At 39.2% G+C, this 14,792-nt stretch overlaps 1 protein-coding gene across 1 annotated transcript; it reads right to left on the reverse strand.

Annotated features, from left to right (window-relative positions):
* Positions 1 to 3,690: 3,690 nt before the first annotated feature.
* LOC139324405 (vomeronasal type-2 receptor 26-like) lies at positions 3,691 to 14,081 on the reverse strand. Its single transcript, XM_070954117.1, has 6 exons — positions 13,789 to 14,081; positions 12,502 to 12,790; positions 7,544 to 8,392; positions 6,311 to 6,538; positions 5,105 to 5,231; positions 3,691 to 4,589 (listed from the first exon to the last, which is right to left on the reverse strand). Exons 1-6 carry the CDS (start codon positions 14,079 to 14,081, stop codon positions 3,691 to 3,693), a joined length of 2,685 nt encoding a protein of 894 aa, XP_070810218.1.
* Between the last annotated feature and the right edge of the window lie 711 nt (positions 14,082 to 14,792).

Consider the following 14,792-nt stretch of genomic DNA (forward strand, 5'->3'; position numbering starts at 1 on the left):
ATTATTGTTAAAGATCAATAGAAATACCTTGTGTTCTGCTCTGGGAAGTCGGGGAGGGGGAGGGGGGGTTGGGGGGGGTTGCGGGGAAAATTTGTTTGTTTTAAAACTTTTTCAATAAAAAAAAATAAAAAAAAACAACAATGCAGCTCACCAGCTCAAATCCCCCTGCAACTCAGACTAAGCTGAGCACAACCAAGCCCCCACCCAAACAGAACACACCCCCAGCCAATCAGAGCACAACCAACCCCCCATCCAATCAGAGCACAGCCAAGCCCCTAACCAATCAGAACACACCTCCACCCAATCAGAACACAACCAAGTTCCCACCCAATCAGCTCACACCCCCACTAGCAGTTAAAAGGAAGAGACAGCTGCGATCTCACATTGCTTCTGGAAGCACGAAGCCGAGAACACCAGCCTGAAGATGACGAATGAGACTTCGTCGAAACGTCGCCAAGACACTTCCAATTTTACGTGGGAGAAGACCCGAATAACCAAAGACCTACATACAAACACCTGCGAAAACCTGAGAAAACAAATACACACACACACACACACACACACACACACACACATACAATAAATAAATAAATAAATTATATTTATTGGGAATATTTTTTTTGGAATACACATGTCATAAATTATCCTTAATCTAATTATTAGATTTGATTTACTGGGAATAGATTTATTAGGGATAAAGGCAGGGGTGAAATCTAAAATTTTTTGCTACTGGTTCTGTGGGTGTGGCTTAATTAGTGGGTGGGGCTTGGTGGTAAGGTGACTGGGAGGGCATGGCTTGTTGGTCAGGTGGGCGTGGCCAAGACAATGTCACTTCTTTGCCTTTTTTTAACCTACAAAACACAACATAAAACAACTGGCTCACCCACAATGTAAAGGCAGCTGTGCTAGACCCAAAATGGCCCCTGCAACAAGCAGGAACCTCACACAGCCACAAAAAGCCCAAAAAACCAACTTTCACACTTTACACACACAAAATTACACATACAGCTTTGTGAGATTTTGTGTGTTTGTGTAGTTAGAGTGAAACACTACAGAAACACACTAAATCTCAGAAAGCTGCACAAATATTATTTTATTTTATTTTATTTTTATTTTTATATAAAAACAGCTAAATTTAAAACTTCCTAAACTTTAAATGGCTAGGTCTAAAAAAAGAACAACTAAAAAAAACCCCAATTGACTATTTTTTTTAAGTTCCCAAAGGGGAAGAAAACTTACCCAATAGAACAGGGGTCTCCAACCTTGGCAACTTTAAGACTTGTAGACTTCAACTCCCAGAATTCCTCAGCCAGCTTTGCTTTGCTGGCTGAGGAATTCTGGGAATTGAAGTCCACAACTCCCTGCCTACTTGATTGCAGGCAGGGAGATTCAGTTGCTTGCTGATGCAATGGATTGTACAGGGATTACAGCAAGGCATTGCGACCAGCAGCTATAGTAAGCAAGCTGAGGGGGGGTAGGGGTAGGGATTTTTCCTTCCGATTATCAGGCAACAGCTGAGATCGTCAGAGCTCGGCTGGTCAGAGCCATTTAGAAGGAAAAAAGTTTTTTTCTTTTACATGGCTCTGGCAATCCAAGCTGAGTTGCCTGATTAGCAGGCAACTCAGCTGGGATCGTCAGAGCTTGGCTGGTCAGAGCCATTTAAAAGAAAAAAAAGGCTCTGATGATCGCGTGGCTCAGCTCGGCATGGGGGGCGGGGGCAGGGATTTTTGCTACCGGTTCTCCGAACTGCCCACCACCATCGCTACCTACTCGCCCGAGCTGGTCCGAACCAGGAGCATTTCACCCCTGGATAAAGGTAAAGGTAAAGGTTCACCTCGAACATATGTGCTAGCCATTCCTGACTCTAGGTGGTGATCTCCGCATCAAAGCTGAAGAGCCAGCACTGTCTGAAGACATCTCCGTGGTCATGTGGCTGGTATGACTAAACATCAAAGGTGCATGGAACGCTGTTACCTCCCCATCAAAGTGGTCACTATTTTTCTACCACCATTTCTTAGGTGTTTTAGAACTGCTTTGTAGGCAGAAGCTGGGACAAATAACAGGAGCTTACCCCATTACGCGACACTAAGGATTTGAACTACTGAACTGCTGACCTTTGGATCAACAAGCTCAGCGACTTAGCTACTGAGCCACTGTGTCCCTATTTATTATGGATATAATCTAATAAATTGTTGTTACATCTATTTTTTTGGTTAGATTTCTTTGTTTGAATTTATTAGGAATATCTGTGTGTATGTGTGTGTCTTCAAGTCAGTGTCAACTAGAAGAATTATTTTGCAGAAAATATGCTATGCTTTTCAATACTTTTGTGATGGAAGGATGGAAAATAGAATAAAGTATATCTGATAAAAGTCATGTTTCCAAATTCCTACAGAGATTTGAAACCATGAATATGCTTTTCTTCCTCTACATTTTGTGTTTTATACTGTCAGGGATACAAGTAACACCTCCAACAAAAGAAGACTCTGAAGCTAGAAGTTCCTCAAAGTTCCATTTTATTAGAGATGTCATATTGGCACATGCAGGAAAACCCGAATGTGAAAGCTTCCAGGTTTTCCCCACCCATAGGAAAGTCCAAGTCCCTCCCCAGCACCCACATATCCATCACATGGCCAAATCAATTGGCGATATCTCCCAGTCACACCCCTCCAGGTGCAAGGCAAAATGTCCTTGACTCTCAGAGTAAGGAATGTTATTATGACTACATATCTCCCCTGCTCCATGCAATCTTCACTTCCTTCCCTTCTCACAACACTAAATGTGGCAGGCCTGAGGATCCAATGCAAAAGATGGCTTCCAGGCCTGTCATATACTTTAAGCGTTCTCCATATATTTTCCTCTTCTTTACATGAAAACTTTGTAAATACATAAAAATATATTTGCTGCAAATGTGAGTAAATTATAGGACTGATTTTGTAGCAACTGTTCATATTATTAAATAACTAAACTAAGAATAATTGCTAGAAACATCGATCCAACAAAATAGTACAATATTTGATTTAGAGAAAGTGCACGATAAACTAAATCAGCCTGAATTGTGGAAGGTTCTGCATGAATATGACATTGAAACTTGGCTGCAGATATAATAAAACATATCTCAGAATTTATTGGACATTTTGAGAACAGTTCAAAACTTAGTAAGTAGTAACACACCTTTGGTTGCTTAATGTATTTATCAATAAATGTTAATAGCTTGCTGATATAACTCATGCGATCTACAAAGTCTTACATGGCATTGGGAGCAGGATATTTGTAGGTCCAACTTCCTCCAATTGTCTCTGCCTGCTCCATCAGCTCCAGCAGGAGTAGCATGCTCTAGGTACTGTTTATTAAGGAGTGCTATCTAATAGTACCCTAGTAGTATGCCTCTTATGTCACTGAACATTTATGTAACTGCGTCAACCTTTTCGAGTGAGCCAGGTCACGAATCTGATGGTGCAGGAATTCCAGGAATACTACTTTATAGTGATATGCTATAGAAACAGACAGTTGAAATCTAGTCCAAACAATCGACTTTCCTCATTTTAAGAGCATTGAGGTCAAGTTGGAGCTATTCTACATCTTTTCCTCACACATTCCACTTCCTCATGACTGATCAACATTTTATCTCTTCAACTTTTTTTTCAAGACCATGCTAAATTCTTCAAAATCAATGAATATTAGTAATTTTTAGTTTTTTGTTTTTAGATGGTCCTTTGTGTTGAGTTCTGGTCTCACTACAATGATGTAGCATTTAGGGAAAAAGATAGATCCCAATATTCCTATACCGGAAGCCAAGATGGAGAAGATCTCCACAGCCACCATGTATTTTCCTTTGGTGCTCAGATACGTTGGGACAAAAGTCATCCACACGCTACAAAACACCAGCATGCTAAAAGCAATAAATTTAGCTTCGTTAAAAGAGTCTGGCAGTTTTCGAGCAAAGAAAGCCACAATGTAGCTGATGAGAGCAAGCAATCCCATATATCCTAAAATATAGTAGAACATGTTGCCTGATCCTTCATTGCATTCAACTACAATCTCTTCTGGAAGAGAATGCATGTCCAAATTTGGGAAAGGAGGGCCAGTGCACAGCCACACTGTGCAAATACTTGCTTGAATGCAGGAACAACAGAGAATCAGAGAGTATGAAAATCTTTTCCCCACCCATTTTCTCATTTTTGATCCTGGCTTAGTAGCCATAAAAGCTAAAACCACTGTGATGGTTTTGGCCAAAACTGAAGAAACTGCAACTGAGAAGATGATCCCAAAAGCAATTTGGCGAAGAAGACAGGTCAGCAATTGGGGCTGACCAATGAACAGCAAGGAACAGAGGAAGCAGAGGAAGAGGGAGACAAGGAGAAGATAAGTGAGATTCCGGTTGTTAGCTTTGACAATGGGAGTATTCCGATGTTTTATGAAAATTCCAAGTATCACCACTGTGGTCACAGAAAATGACAGATCCAGAACTGTCAAAGTGATGCCCAAAGTTTCATTATAAGACAAGAAATTTAGATCCTTGGGAATGCACATATTTTTTTCCTTGTTTGGATATTGTTCTTCTGGACAGTCTAAGCAGTCATCCATATCTGTGAAAATATGTATTTCAGAATTCATAGCAGTATTTCAAATTTGCGTACTTTTGTTTACTGAGAAGTATTTATTAATTGAGAACTTTCTATGTCATAAAACATCAGTGGACAACTATGGTTCTTGGAACTGCAATGTGCAATAATTCTCATCATTCATTGGCTTCAGTCCTCCAAGGTAGATGTGATGACCTGAAGAGCCATGGTGGTGCAGTGGTTAGAATGCAGTGCTGCAGACTAATTCTGCTGATTTTTGGCTACCTTCAATTTGGCAGTTCGAATCTCACCAGGCTCAAGATGGACTCAGCCTTCCATCCTTCTGAGGTTGGTAAAATGAGGATCCAGATTGTTGGGGGGCAATATGCTGACTCTGTAAAACACTTAGAGAGGGCTGCAAAGCACTGTGAAGTGGTATATAAATCTAAATGCTATTGCTATGTGTGTGATATCTCTGTGTGCCTTTATGGATATGCACAGATGCACATAAATAAATATAACAATACAATATTTCCTACCTCTTTCATTTGAAAATTTTCTTGATGGACAAGTATTACAATCATAGCAACAAAATGGCTTCCCTTCCTTCCTTTTCTTTCTGGAGCCTGGTGGGCAATGATCATTGCACAGAGCAAGAGGTATAGTCTATTCATTAATGAGAGAGAGAAATATATTTTATTTCCTTGAATCCAACCATTTTCAGAAATCAGTACATGCATCATATACTTCTAAAAAATATTTATTAGTTTTGTGTATGTGTGTTTGTGCAGATATGTACACATATAAGAAACAACTGATCCAAAATAGCATGTATTATTGATGAACCTTACCCTTACTCTAAGTAGTCTTTTTTCATCACTAATAATGTTGAGACATTAATGTCCCAAATTAGAAATAATTCAGAAATAAATTTTCTCACTTGAAAATTCTCCATTTCCTTGTGGAAAAAGAGAATGGAAGCCATCAATTTCTTTCAGTCCTCCTTCCCCTTGCAAACTAGCTTTGCAAAATATTTCACAAATAGGATTGAAAATATCAAGTTTGTCCTCTTCCAGACACTTATCATAACAATACTGGCAATTGTTAAGTGCTGAAAAGAAGGCCATCTATTTTGATTTTCAAACTGGAAACTTCATTTTGATCCTACCTGGTTAAAATGGGCTGGCCATGTGATTTTTCTTTCATTGATGGAGTACCTTCTGCCTGATGGGGCTTGAGATCCTTACTTTTTTCACCATTTAATTTCATTTTCTTAGATAGCGCCCAATGTTCAAGTCTGTCAAGATCCTTCTGAAGGTATCTGAAGCCTATCTTCTGGAGTGTTGGCTAGTGTTATCTGCAAATTTGATGGGTTCCCCATCAAATTTGATGGGTGAGGTGATAAGGTTGGCCTAAATGCTAGACAGACAATACTCAATAATAAAAAGGTATTAAATAATCAAAGGTATTAAAGATAAGCAGTAGAACCTTCTTGGAGGACCTGAGCATTTTCTCACTTGAAAGTTCTCCATTTCTTTATGGAAAAAGAGAATGGAAGCCATCAATTTCTTTCAGTCCTCCTTCCCCTTGCAAACTAGCTTTGCAAAAAATTTCACAAACAGGATTGAAAATGTCAAGTTTGTTCTCTTCCTGACAATTATCATAACAATACTGGCAATCGTTAATTCCAGAAAAGAAGGCCATCTATTTTCATTTTCAAACGGGAAACTTCATTTTGATCCTACCTGGTTAAAATGGGCTGGCCATGTGATTTTTCTTTCATTGATGGAGAACCTTCTGCCTGATGGGGCTTGAGGATCCATTTGTCCCACTTTTACTTTCATGAAGGAATTGTTAGGGAAAGTAACCCAGTTGATGATGTCAAATCCATCTAGCAATTCACCCTTCTTGTCAAAAGACACCTTGTCTCCGGCACTGTTGTTAAAGGAGACTTGACTTAGGAAATGATAAAGCTGGAATAAATGACATTTTCGCAAGTGTTACCAAAGTGGTGGCAAAAGTGAAAAACGTTTGACTTGGAAAAAAGTTTTGATATTCTCTGAAGCTATTTAATTATTTTATCACTCTGTTATTGGGAGTCCCATTATTTCCTTCCCCAATCAAATATTTCACTTCAGCTCAGTTTGAAAAGCATACGAAGAACTAGCAGGCAACGTATTTCAAATAAACAGACTAAATTTTCTTTTAGCATAGAAATATATTGATATCCCTATGTCACTGATGGAATCCAAGTATTTCAGAGCCAAGGTTTACTATTTGCCAGGGGAATAGTACTATTGATACTATCTCTACTACCACTATTTCTATTGAATTAAATTTATATGTTGTCTAATTTCCAGTGACTCTGGGCAGTTTCCAAAGGACTGTAATTATGTATTTTTTTCTCCTATAACTTATTGTGCAGTTTTTATTATTTACTTAAATTAGAATGTTCTGCAAAAGTTTGGATAAAATCCTAAATTCTGGATTTGGTAGCATCCTGCATCTACAAGAATACATCTCTCATTTATTTCAAAACTTACAAAAATGATACTCTCAGAAAAACGTTACTCCTTTTATTGCCATTGTGGAGTCTATTTACACGTATTTATCTCTGTGGTTTGCAGGTTGTCCTAGACTTATAACCATCAATTTAGTGATCTTTAAAAGTTTCAATGGCAGTAAAAGAATGCCTTATAACTAGACCTTGAACTTATAGCTATTGCTGCATCCTTACAGTCATGTGATCAAATTTGATAATAACTGATTTGCTTAGGAATGGAAATGTTGGTCCCAATTGTGGTCATAAGTCAAGGACTACTCATATACTCATTGTCTTTTCTTCTGTGTATCTCCTCTGGGAATTCTCAGTAAGGCAGTATATACAGAATGAGAATCCTTCTTATATAAGTGAAGGCAGTAATATTAACAATAACAGTGATGCATTTTAAAAATCTGCCTTTTAGATGCAACATTACCTGAAAATACTGTGATTTAGAAGTCCTTGGGCGATCTCTATCCAACATTGCTCCGTATTTCCTTCTGGATGAGTAAAAGGCATGCAAAGCATGAGTCACAGCATAGACAGCATTATAAACACTGTAGCTTTGACTGGTCATGCTTGTTTCAAAAAAAGAACGTGGAAGGCTTTCTAGTCTCTCATTGCCAGTACAGCTTCCTTGATCTGTTGCAGAATCTGGAAATGAGCATTTAAATGCTTGTTCCCAGAAGACTCTGATAAAATGATCGGTCAGAGAATGGGGGTCCTGAAATAGAAGGAAATTCTGAAACGTTGACATCTCCGAGGTGCGACTTGCAAAGGACAAGGTGCCGTTCAAGACCTGCATGTTTAAATTGTTTAAAAAGGGTTCCACTGAAAAATCCCAATGGGCTGTCATCACCCATACTTTCTGCACAGGCAGCATCATGTCTGATTCGGCAACGTTGAGCACTAGCTGCAATTTTAACATTATGTGAGCATCAGCACTTACAACACAGACATTGACATTTGCTTTACTCAGCAACAGGGCCGTTTCCCTAAACATGTCAATGAAATTATCAACCATTTCTAAAACATTGTTTTGGAGCGGCATTCGTTCAGAGAAGGCAGTGCAGATTCCATTATCAGAAAAGGTTTTCTCCAAGGTCTGCACAAACATTTCTCCTTTATTGTCATCCATGGCCATGATCCCAATCCATTTCCATTGAAAATGCAGCAATAGCTTGACTATTCCTGTATACTGATGCGCTTCATTAGGTACCATGCGGTATAAGAAAGACGGGTGGCTTATATCATTCACTGGTGGACTATATAAACAATAGGAGACCTAAAGGCCAACATAATTACATTCATAATAGGGAAATATAAAAATATCTACAAGATGAAGCACTTTTCTATAATGCTAGATTTTTTCCCTCACATTGTAGCCTTAAACCCTCTTCTCCTCACCATTTTAACTTCAGAAAAATGTAGTGTAATAAAAAGGCTTGTGGTCTTCCCATGCTGATGCTCAGTCAATATATTTAATGACCAATTAAAATCTTGCTTCCTCTTTATTTACAACCTATTGTCTTCATACTTTCTACATATAATAGAATATAATAGAAACTCATGAACATGCACCTCTTTCCTCATACACTCATACACTTTTGTATTCTTTCCAAATTCATTTCTCACCTGTCCATTCTTGACCTTATCTCTCATGCTATTAAACACAGACTGCGTTCAACTATCATGTTTCCCCGAAAATAAGACCCTGTCTTATATTTTTTTTGAACCCTGAAATAAGCGGTTGGCCTTATTGCGATGCGCTCAAAAGCCCAATTTGGGCTTATTATCAGGGGATGTCTTATTTTGGGTGAAACAGGGTAACTTTTCTGTTTCTCCTAAGTTACCTAATTCCCACTTCCAAAGCAAGGTGAGGAGAAGAACACAGTAGTTTTTAGTTTCACAAACTGACTCTATGTAGCATAAAGTTTTCTCCCTTCTTAACATGTGTTAAACCAAACCAAAATAAATAAATGAATAAATAAATAAATAATAAAATACACCATTAGTTCTGCATAAGTGATTCCATATTATCATGACTTCTTTTATCTGCATTTAAACATATTATTTCTTTTTTCATCCATTTTCCCATTTCTAGTTAACTACGCATGTTAGTTAGCCAGTGCCAACTAAACCTAACATAACAATTAATATGAAACATTCCTTTTATCAAGCTGTAAATGTCGATTTATCAAGCCCGATCACATAGCTTTATAGCGGAACACGGGTATTCAGCTAGTATTAAAGATAAAAACCAATTGGCATTGTGAGAATCTAAAACATGAATCCTGTTGAGAAGGACAAAGTTTTGTCCTTCCAACAAGGAACCCCTTTTATTCATATTATCCATTCATAACTTGTATGATTATATCAAGTTTTATAAACAAATTTGCCACACAGCAAATAATGCAATAACTCTCACTCTTCCTGAAATATCACATTACCAGCAAAGAAGAATGAAATTGCATCACATTAATACAAGAAAAAAAAAGGTTATGCATATTTTGTGGTGCTGGCAATGAGTTCTTAAAACTCTTTATACTCCCACCATAAAGTTAGAAGAAGTTATATTATTTCTGTGTGTTTTTGGTACATCACTATAGAGAAAATGTAAACAATAAGATGTAGATAATAAGTTTCTTAACAAATGAAAATACTTTCTTAATAAATGTGGATAATAAATGTCAAATAAATAGCATATAAGGAAAATCAATATAAACTGTTTTATAGATGGCACATGCCACTGGAGAAGTTAGCAAAAATGTTTAAAGATAAATCAGCTAAGTGCTGGAAATTTATTTATTTATTTATTTATTTATTATTTTGATTTATATGCTGCCTTTCTCCCTAGGGACTCAAGGCGGCTTACAAAATGACAACTTCAATACAAATCACAATACAATGCAAAATTAAAATCAATAACCCAGTTAAAATGATTTAAAATTATGCCAGTGTACCCCGAAACGGATCAGTTTAATTGGCGGAAGAGCCACGTCTTCAGCTCGCGACGGAAGGAAAGAAGGTCAGGGGCTGTCCTGAGCTCAGTGGGCAATCCATTCCAGAGGGTCAGGGCTCCCACAGAGAACGCCCTCCCCCTGGGGGTTGTCAGCCAATGGCACCCTGAGGAGGCCGACTCTGTGGGAGCGCACACGATGATGGGAGAACGGTTGGAGATGGTCCTGCAAGTACCCCGGGCCTAAGACATGAAGGGCTTTATGGGTAAGCACCAGCAGCTTGAAACGTATCCGGAGTGCCACCGGTAGCCAATGCAGCTCACGCAGGAGAGGTGTTACAAGGGAGTATCTAGACGCCCCCATAACTACCCGCGCGGCTGCATTCTGGACTAGTTGAAGCCTCCGGACACGTCCCAAGGGCAGCCCCATGTAGAGGGTGTTACAGTAGTCCAACCTAGAGGTAATGAGGGCATGGGTGACCGTGGCGAGGGCATCCCGGTCTAGGAAAGGGCGCAACTGGCACACAAGACAGACCTGTGCGAAGGCCCCCCTGGTTATGGCCATCAGATGGTCATCTAAGGACAGCTGAGAATCCAGGAGGACACCCAAGTTGCGGACCCTATCGGAGGGAGCAAGGGTTTCACCTCCGATCATTAACAATGGAACCTCCAGATCCCGGGATGCCAGCATCCACAGCCACTCAGTCTTGGAAGGGTTGAGTCTAAGCCTGTTCCTCCCCATCTAAATCCGCACCGCTTTCAGGCAGTGGGACATCACGGAAAGGGCATCCCTAGGGTGGTGAGGGGTGGAAATGTAAAGCTGGGTATCATCAGCATATTGATGATACCTCACCCCAAAACCACGGATGATCTCACCCAGCGGTTTCATGTAGATGTTAAAGAGCAGAGGGGAGAGAACCAATCCCTGAGGCACCCCACAAGTGAGAGGCCTCTGGGAGGATCCCTGACCCCCTGCCCAAACAGACTGCAGACGACCCGAGAAATAGGAGGAGAACCACTGTAGGACAGTGCCTCCTAACCCTATCCCCCTGAGCCGCTGCAGCAGGATACCATGGTTGATGGTATCAAACGCCGCTGAGAGGTCAAGAAGGACCAGGATGGAGGAACAACCCCCATCCCTGGCCCGCCAGAGATCATTTACTAGGGTGACCAATGCCGTTTCCATGCTGTGGCCACGCCTGAAACCAGATTGGTAAGGATCCAGGTAGTCAGTTTCCTCCAGGAATTGAGGGAATTGCTGTGCCACCATGGACTCAACAACCTTCACTAAAAAACGAAGGTTGGAGACTGGACGGTAGTTGTTAAGTACGTCAGGATCCAGGCTAGGCTTCTTGAGGAGGGGTCGAGCCACTGCCTCTTTGAGTGCAGCAGGAAACACCCCTTCCTTTAACGAAGCGTTGACAACAGCCTGGATCCAATCTCCAGTCACCTCTCTGGCTGCCGAAACTAGTCAGGAGGGACAAGGGTCCAGTAAACATGTGGAGGACCCCAGCCTACCCATAATCCTGTCCACGTCATCCAATGAAACAGGCTCAAACTCAACCCAGATGTCTCCACCAAGACTAGGCCCTGTCACCTCAACGGACTCTGTCCAGTTGGAGTCCAACCCAGTCCGAATCTGAGTGATTTTATCTTGCAGAAACTGTGTCATCAAACACCAGGATCTTATTATCATATGTGGTAGACTTCTCCCGAAGCAAAAAATTACTGGTACAAGATTAAAATCTGGCTGGAAGAAATGATACAACAACGTATTGAATTTAAACCAGAGTTGTTACTACTGGATATCTTTCCAGAAAAAATTAGTAAGGAAAATGTATATTTGATTATACATGTAATAACAGCTGCAAGAATTGTGTATGCTCAAAATTGGAAATCAGAGAAAATATTGTTGGAAGAAGTGATAAAAAAAATTTAGACTGTGCAGAAATGAATAGATTAACTTTGATGATTAAAGATAAGGAGGAATCATAATATTTTAAAACATGGAATTATTTTTATAGTTGGTTGGAAAAGAGATATAAATGACTGATACTATAATTGTGTACAAATGATGATTATAATATTGATTTAGAAATGAAATGTTAGAATGGTTTGGATGAATATGAAGATAGAAGAAACTTATGGAAGATGAAGAAGAAGCCTAGAAGATAACACCGAGGTGTCACAGGGAAGGGAGGATTGATGTATTAAATGTTTGTTTGTCTTAAAAAATAAAATAAAAAATTACCAAAAAAAAAGTTTCTTAACAAATGAAAATACTTTCTTAATAAATGTGGATAATAAATGTCTTAATAACTTTTTAAAGTACATCAGCTGGAAGTTAAAGTCCATCCATCTTAAAATTGTCAAGATTGAGAAACACTGTAATAGATAATAAATTCCTAAACAAATAGAGCTGTAATTCACTTTACCTGAGGAATCTTGTAGATCCCTAAGATAGTAGCTATGTGAAGGGAGGTTTCTGAGTCAGTACCCCCAATGACAGCTGCCGGTATCTTCTTGCTGCATTTGTAGTTGAGAAAAGTTGGTTTCTGATTAAAGAGCAAGTTCAGCGTGTTCTGATAAGTTATCTGGGCATCAAAATGGCTATCATAGATATGAAATCCTAGCGTCCGATTGGGTAAGATCATGCTGTTTCCATTTATTTCATTCACCGCAAATGCCAAGGCTAGGGTGTGCTGATATTTTTTCAGCATTACACTAAAGTAAAAGACATATCCTGAGTAAGCCATGATGTTCAGTGTTGTGAACATTTGCATCCTACTCCTGTAAGTGGTACCCTATATTTACTGGTGAAGAACATTGGATAATGAGAAAGTTGACACTTAGAATGAAGTTACCTTTAACTAGAAGACTAGTTTGTTTGCTCATAATGGATCTGCCCTTCTCCAATGTTTCAACTGTCCTAAACTCTAAGGCAACAGTCCATTTTCACAGAATGTATCCTTAAAACAAATACAAGTGTTTTACATTACAGATGATATTGCACTAAATATAGCTTCATTAACTTATGCAGTAAAACTTTTCAACGGTGGATTGTTTTCCTCCTGGATCAGACCAAATTACATGTAACCCAGCATACTTGTCACAAAACAATCACTTGCTTCCAGCCTCTCACAAGGTCAGAGAAATATGGAGAGATTTCCCCCCAATGATTTTTGAGTAGGAGGACTATGGATATAGATAATGCTACGTGTATAGTAGCAAGGTTTGAAGCAAAAGAAGATTGATCCAAAACTGCAGCAGGTTTTCCCACTTCACACAATCAAATGTAGCATGTCTTACTGACTGATTTGATCCTATCAGATGTTAACTCAGATACTCAGATAAACTCAGAGCATACAAAAAGATCTGGCAAATATCATAGAATCATAGAGCTAGAAGAGAAGTTTAGAACACAATATCCAACTGCTTGCTCAGTGCTGGAGCTATAAGTTTAAGCCAAATAGTTGGGTTAAACCTAAGAGATGTGAGATAGAAGTTGCAGAGATGAAAAATAACATGATTACCATATGTGTGTGTTGGGTCTGACCACTATTTCAAAATCTCATTTTTTCTATTACCAGAAGATCAGAATAAATGGATGTAGGAGTAAAATTAATCTGATTTCTTGAATCTATGTCAGGTTGCTAAAAGCATATCAGTGGCACTGCCAGGAAATAACCAAGTATTACAGAAATCAATGAGGTTTTCCTTACACAGGTTCAACATCACACTTGGGTGTAGGGTGTGAGCTGAAGTCTGCTCCTCCAGAAAAGGAGAAAAGCTGTGAAATTATCCCACCAATTATCACATCACCTGGCTGAAGATATTGGTATTGCACTTTCAGAGACTCACGAATGGTACACACTGCAGGAGATATCCCACAATCTGTTGGTGGCAGTAGCAGCAAACAAAGAAGAAGTCTCGGGGACAAGAAGGACCCTCTCATGCAGCAGGCAAAATGACTGTCCCTTAATTTAAGATCTCCTACTCCTACTTTGTTCGTCATCATCCAGCTATTTAGTATGCCATGGTCTTTATGATTCTGGATCCTACCACTAAATGCATATACACTGATCTGCTGAATCTATGGATGGATGGATAGATACATGTATACATACATACATACATACATACATACATACATACATACATACACTAACCCTCCCTTTGATCAGTTCAGGAGTTACAGTATATACCTGTATGCAATTAGAATGGAAAAATATTTTTTCTACTTTGAGAGTAATACTGATTTCATAATTATCACCTTAGATAATCATCAGGTATGCATTTTCCAAAACACTGCACAATTCCCAGAAGTTAATCCTCCTCCTCCTCTTTCTTCTCGGTCTTCATTCTTGGTTTGGGCCTAATAATGATTGTTTTATAGATGATAAGTACTGGAGATGCTGAACAAAAGTAGAGCTACATTCCGGAGAATATATATATATATGCATATTCTTTCTAGCCAGGTTTTACCTACGTAAACTAAGTTGTTCTGCAGCTCTGGTTCTGTGAAATCTCATTCACAAGCTTCAGGGCTTTTTTTTTTTTCTGTTGACAAACTGCAACTCTGTGTTGCTCTCTGGGAGACTCAGATAGCTATTTCTGCCTTTTAAGGCGTCGTCAGTGAGCCACACCCACTTCTCAGATATTCCCCCTGTAAAGGTACAGGTGAAACTCGAAAAATTAGAATATCGTGCAAAAGTTTATTTATTTC

The sequence above is a fragment of the Pituophis catenifer genome, unplaced genomic scaffold (assembly GCF_029215685.1).
Source record: "Pituophis catenifer annectens isolate HBS135680 unplaced genomic scaffold, rPitCat1.0.hap2 SCAF_15, whole genome shotgun sequence".
NCBI classification, from domain to species: Eukaryota; Metazoa; Chordata; class Lepidosauria; order Squamata; family Colubridae; genus Pituophis; species Pituophis catenifer.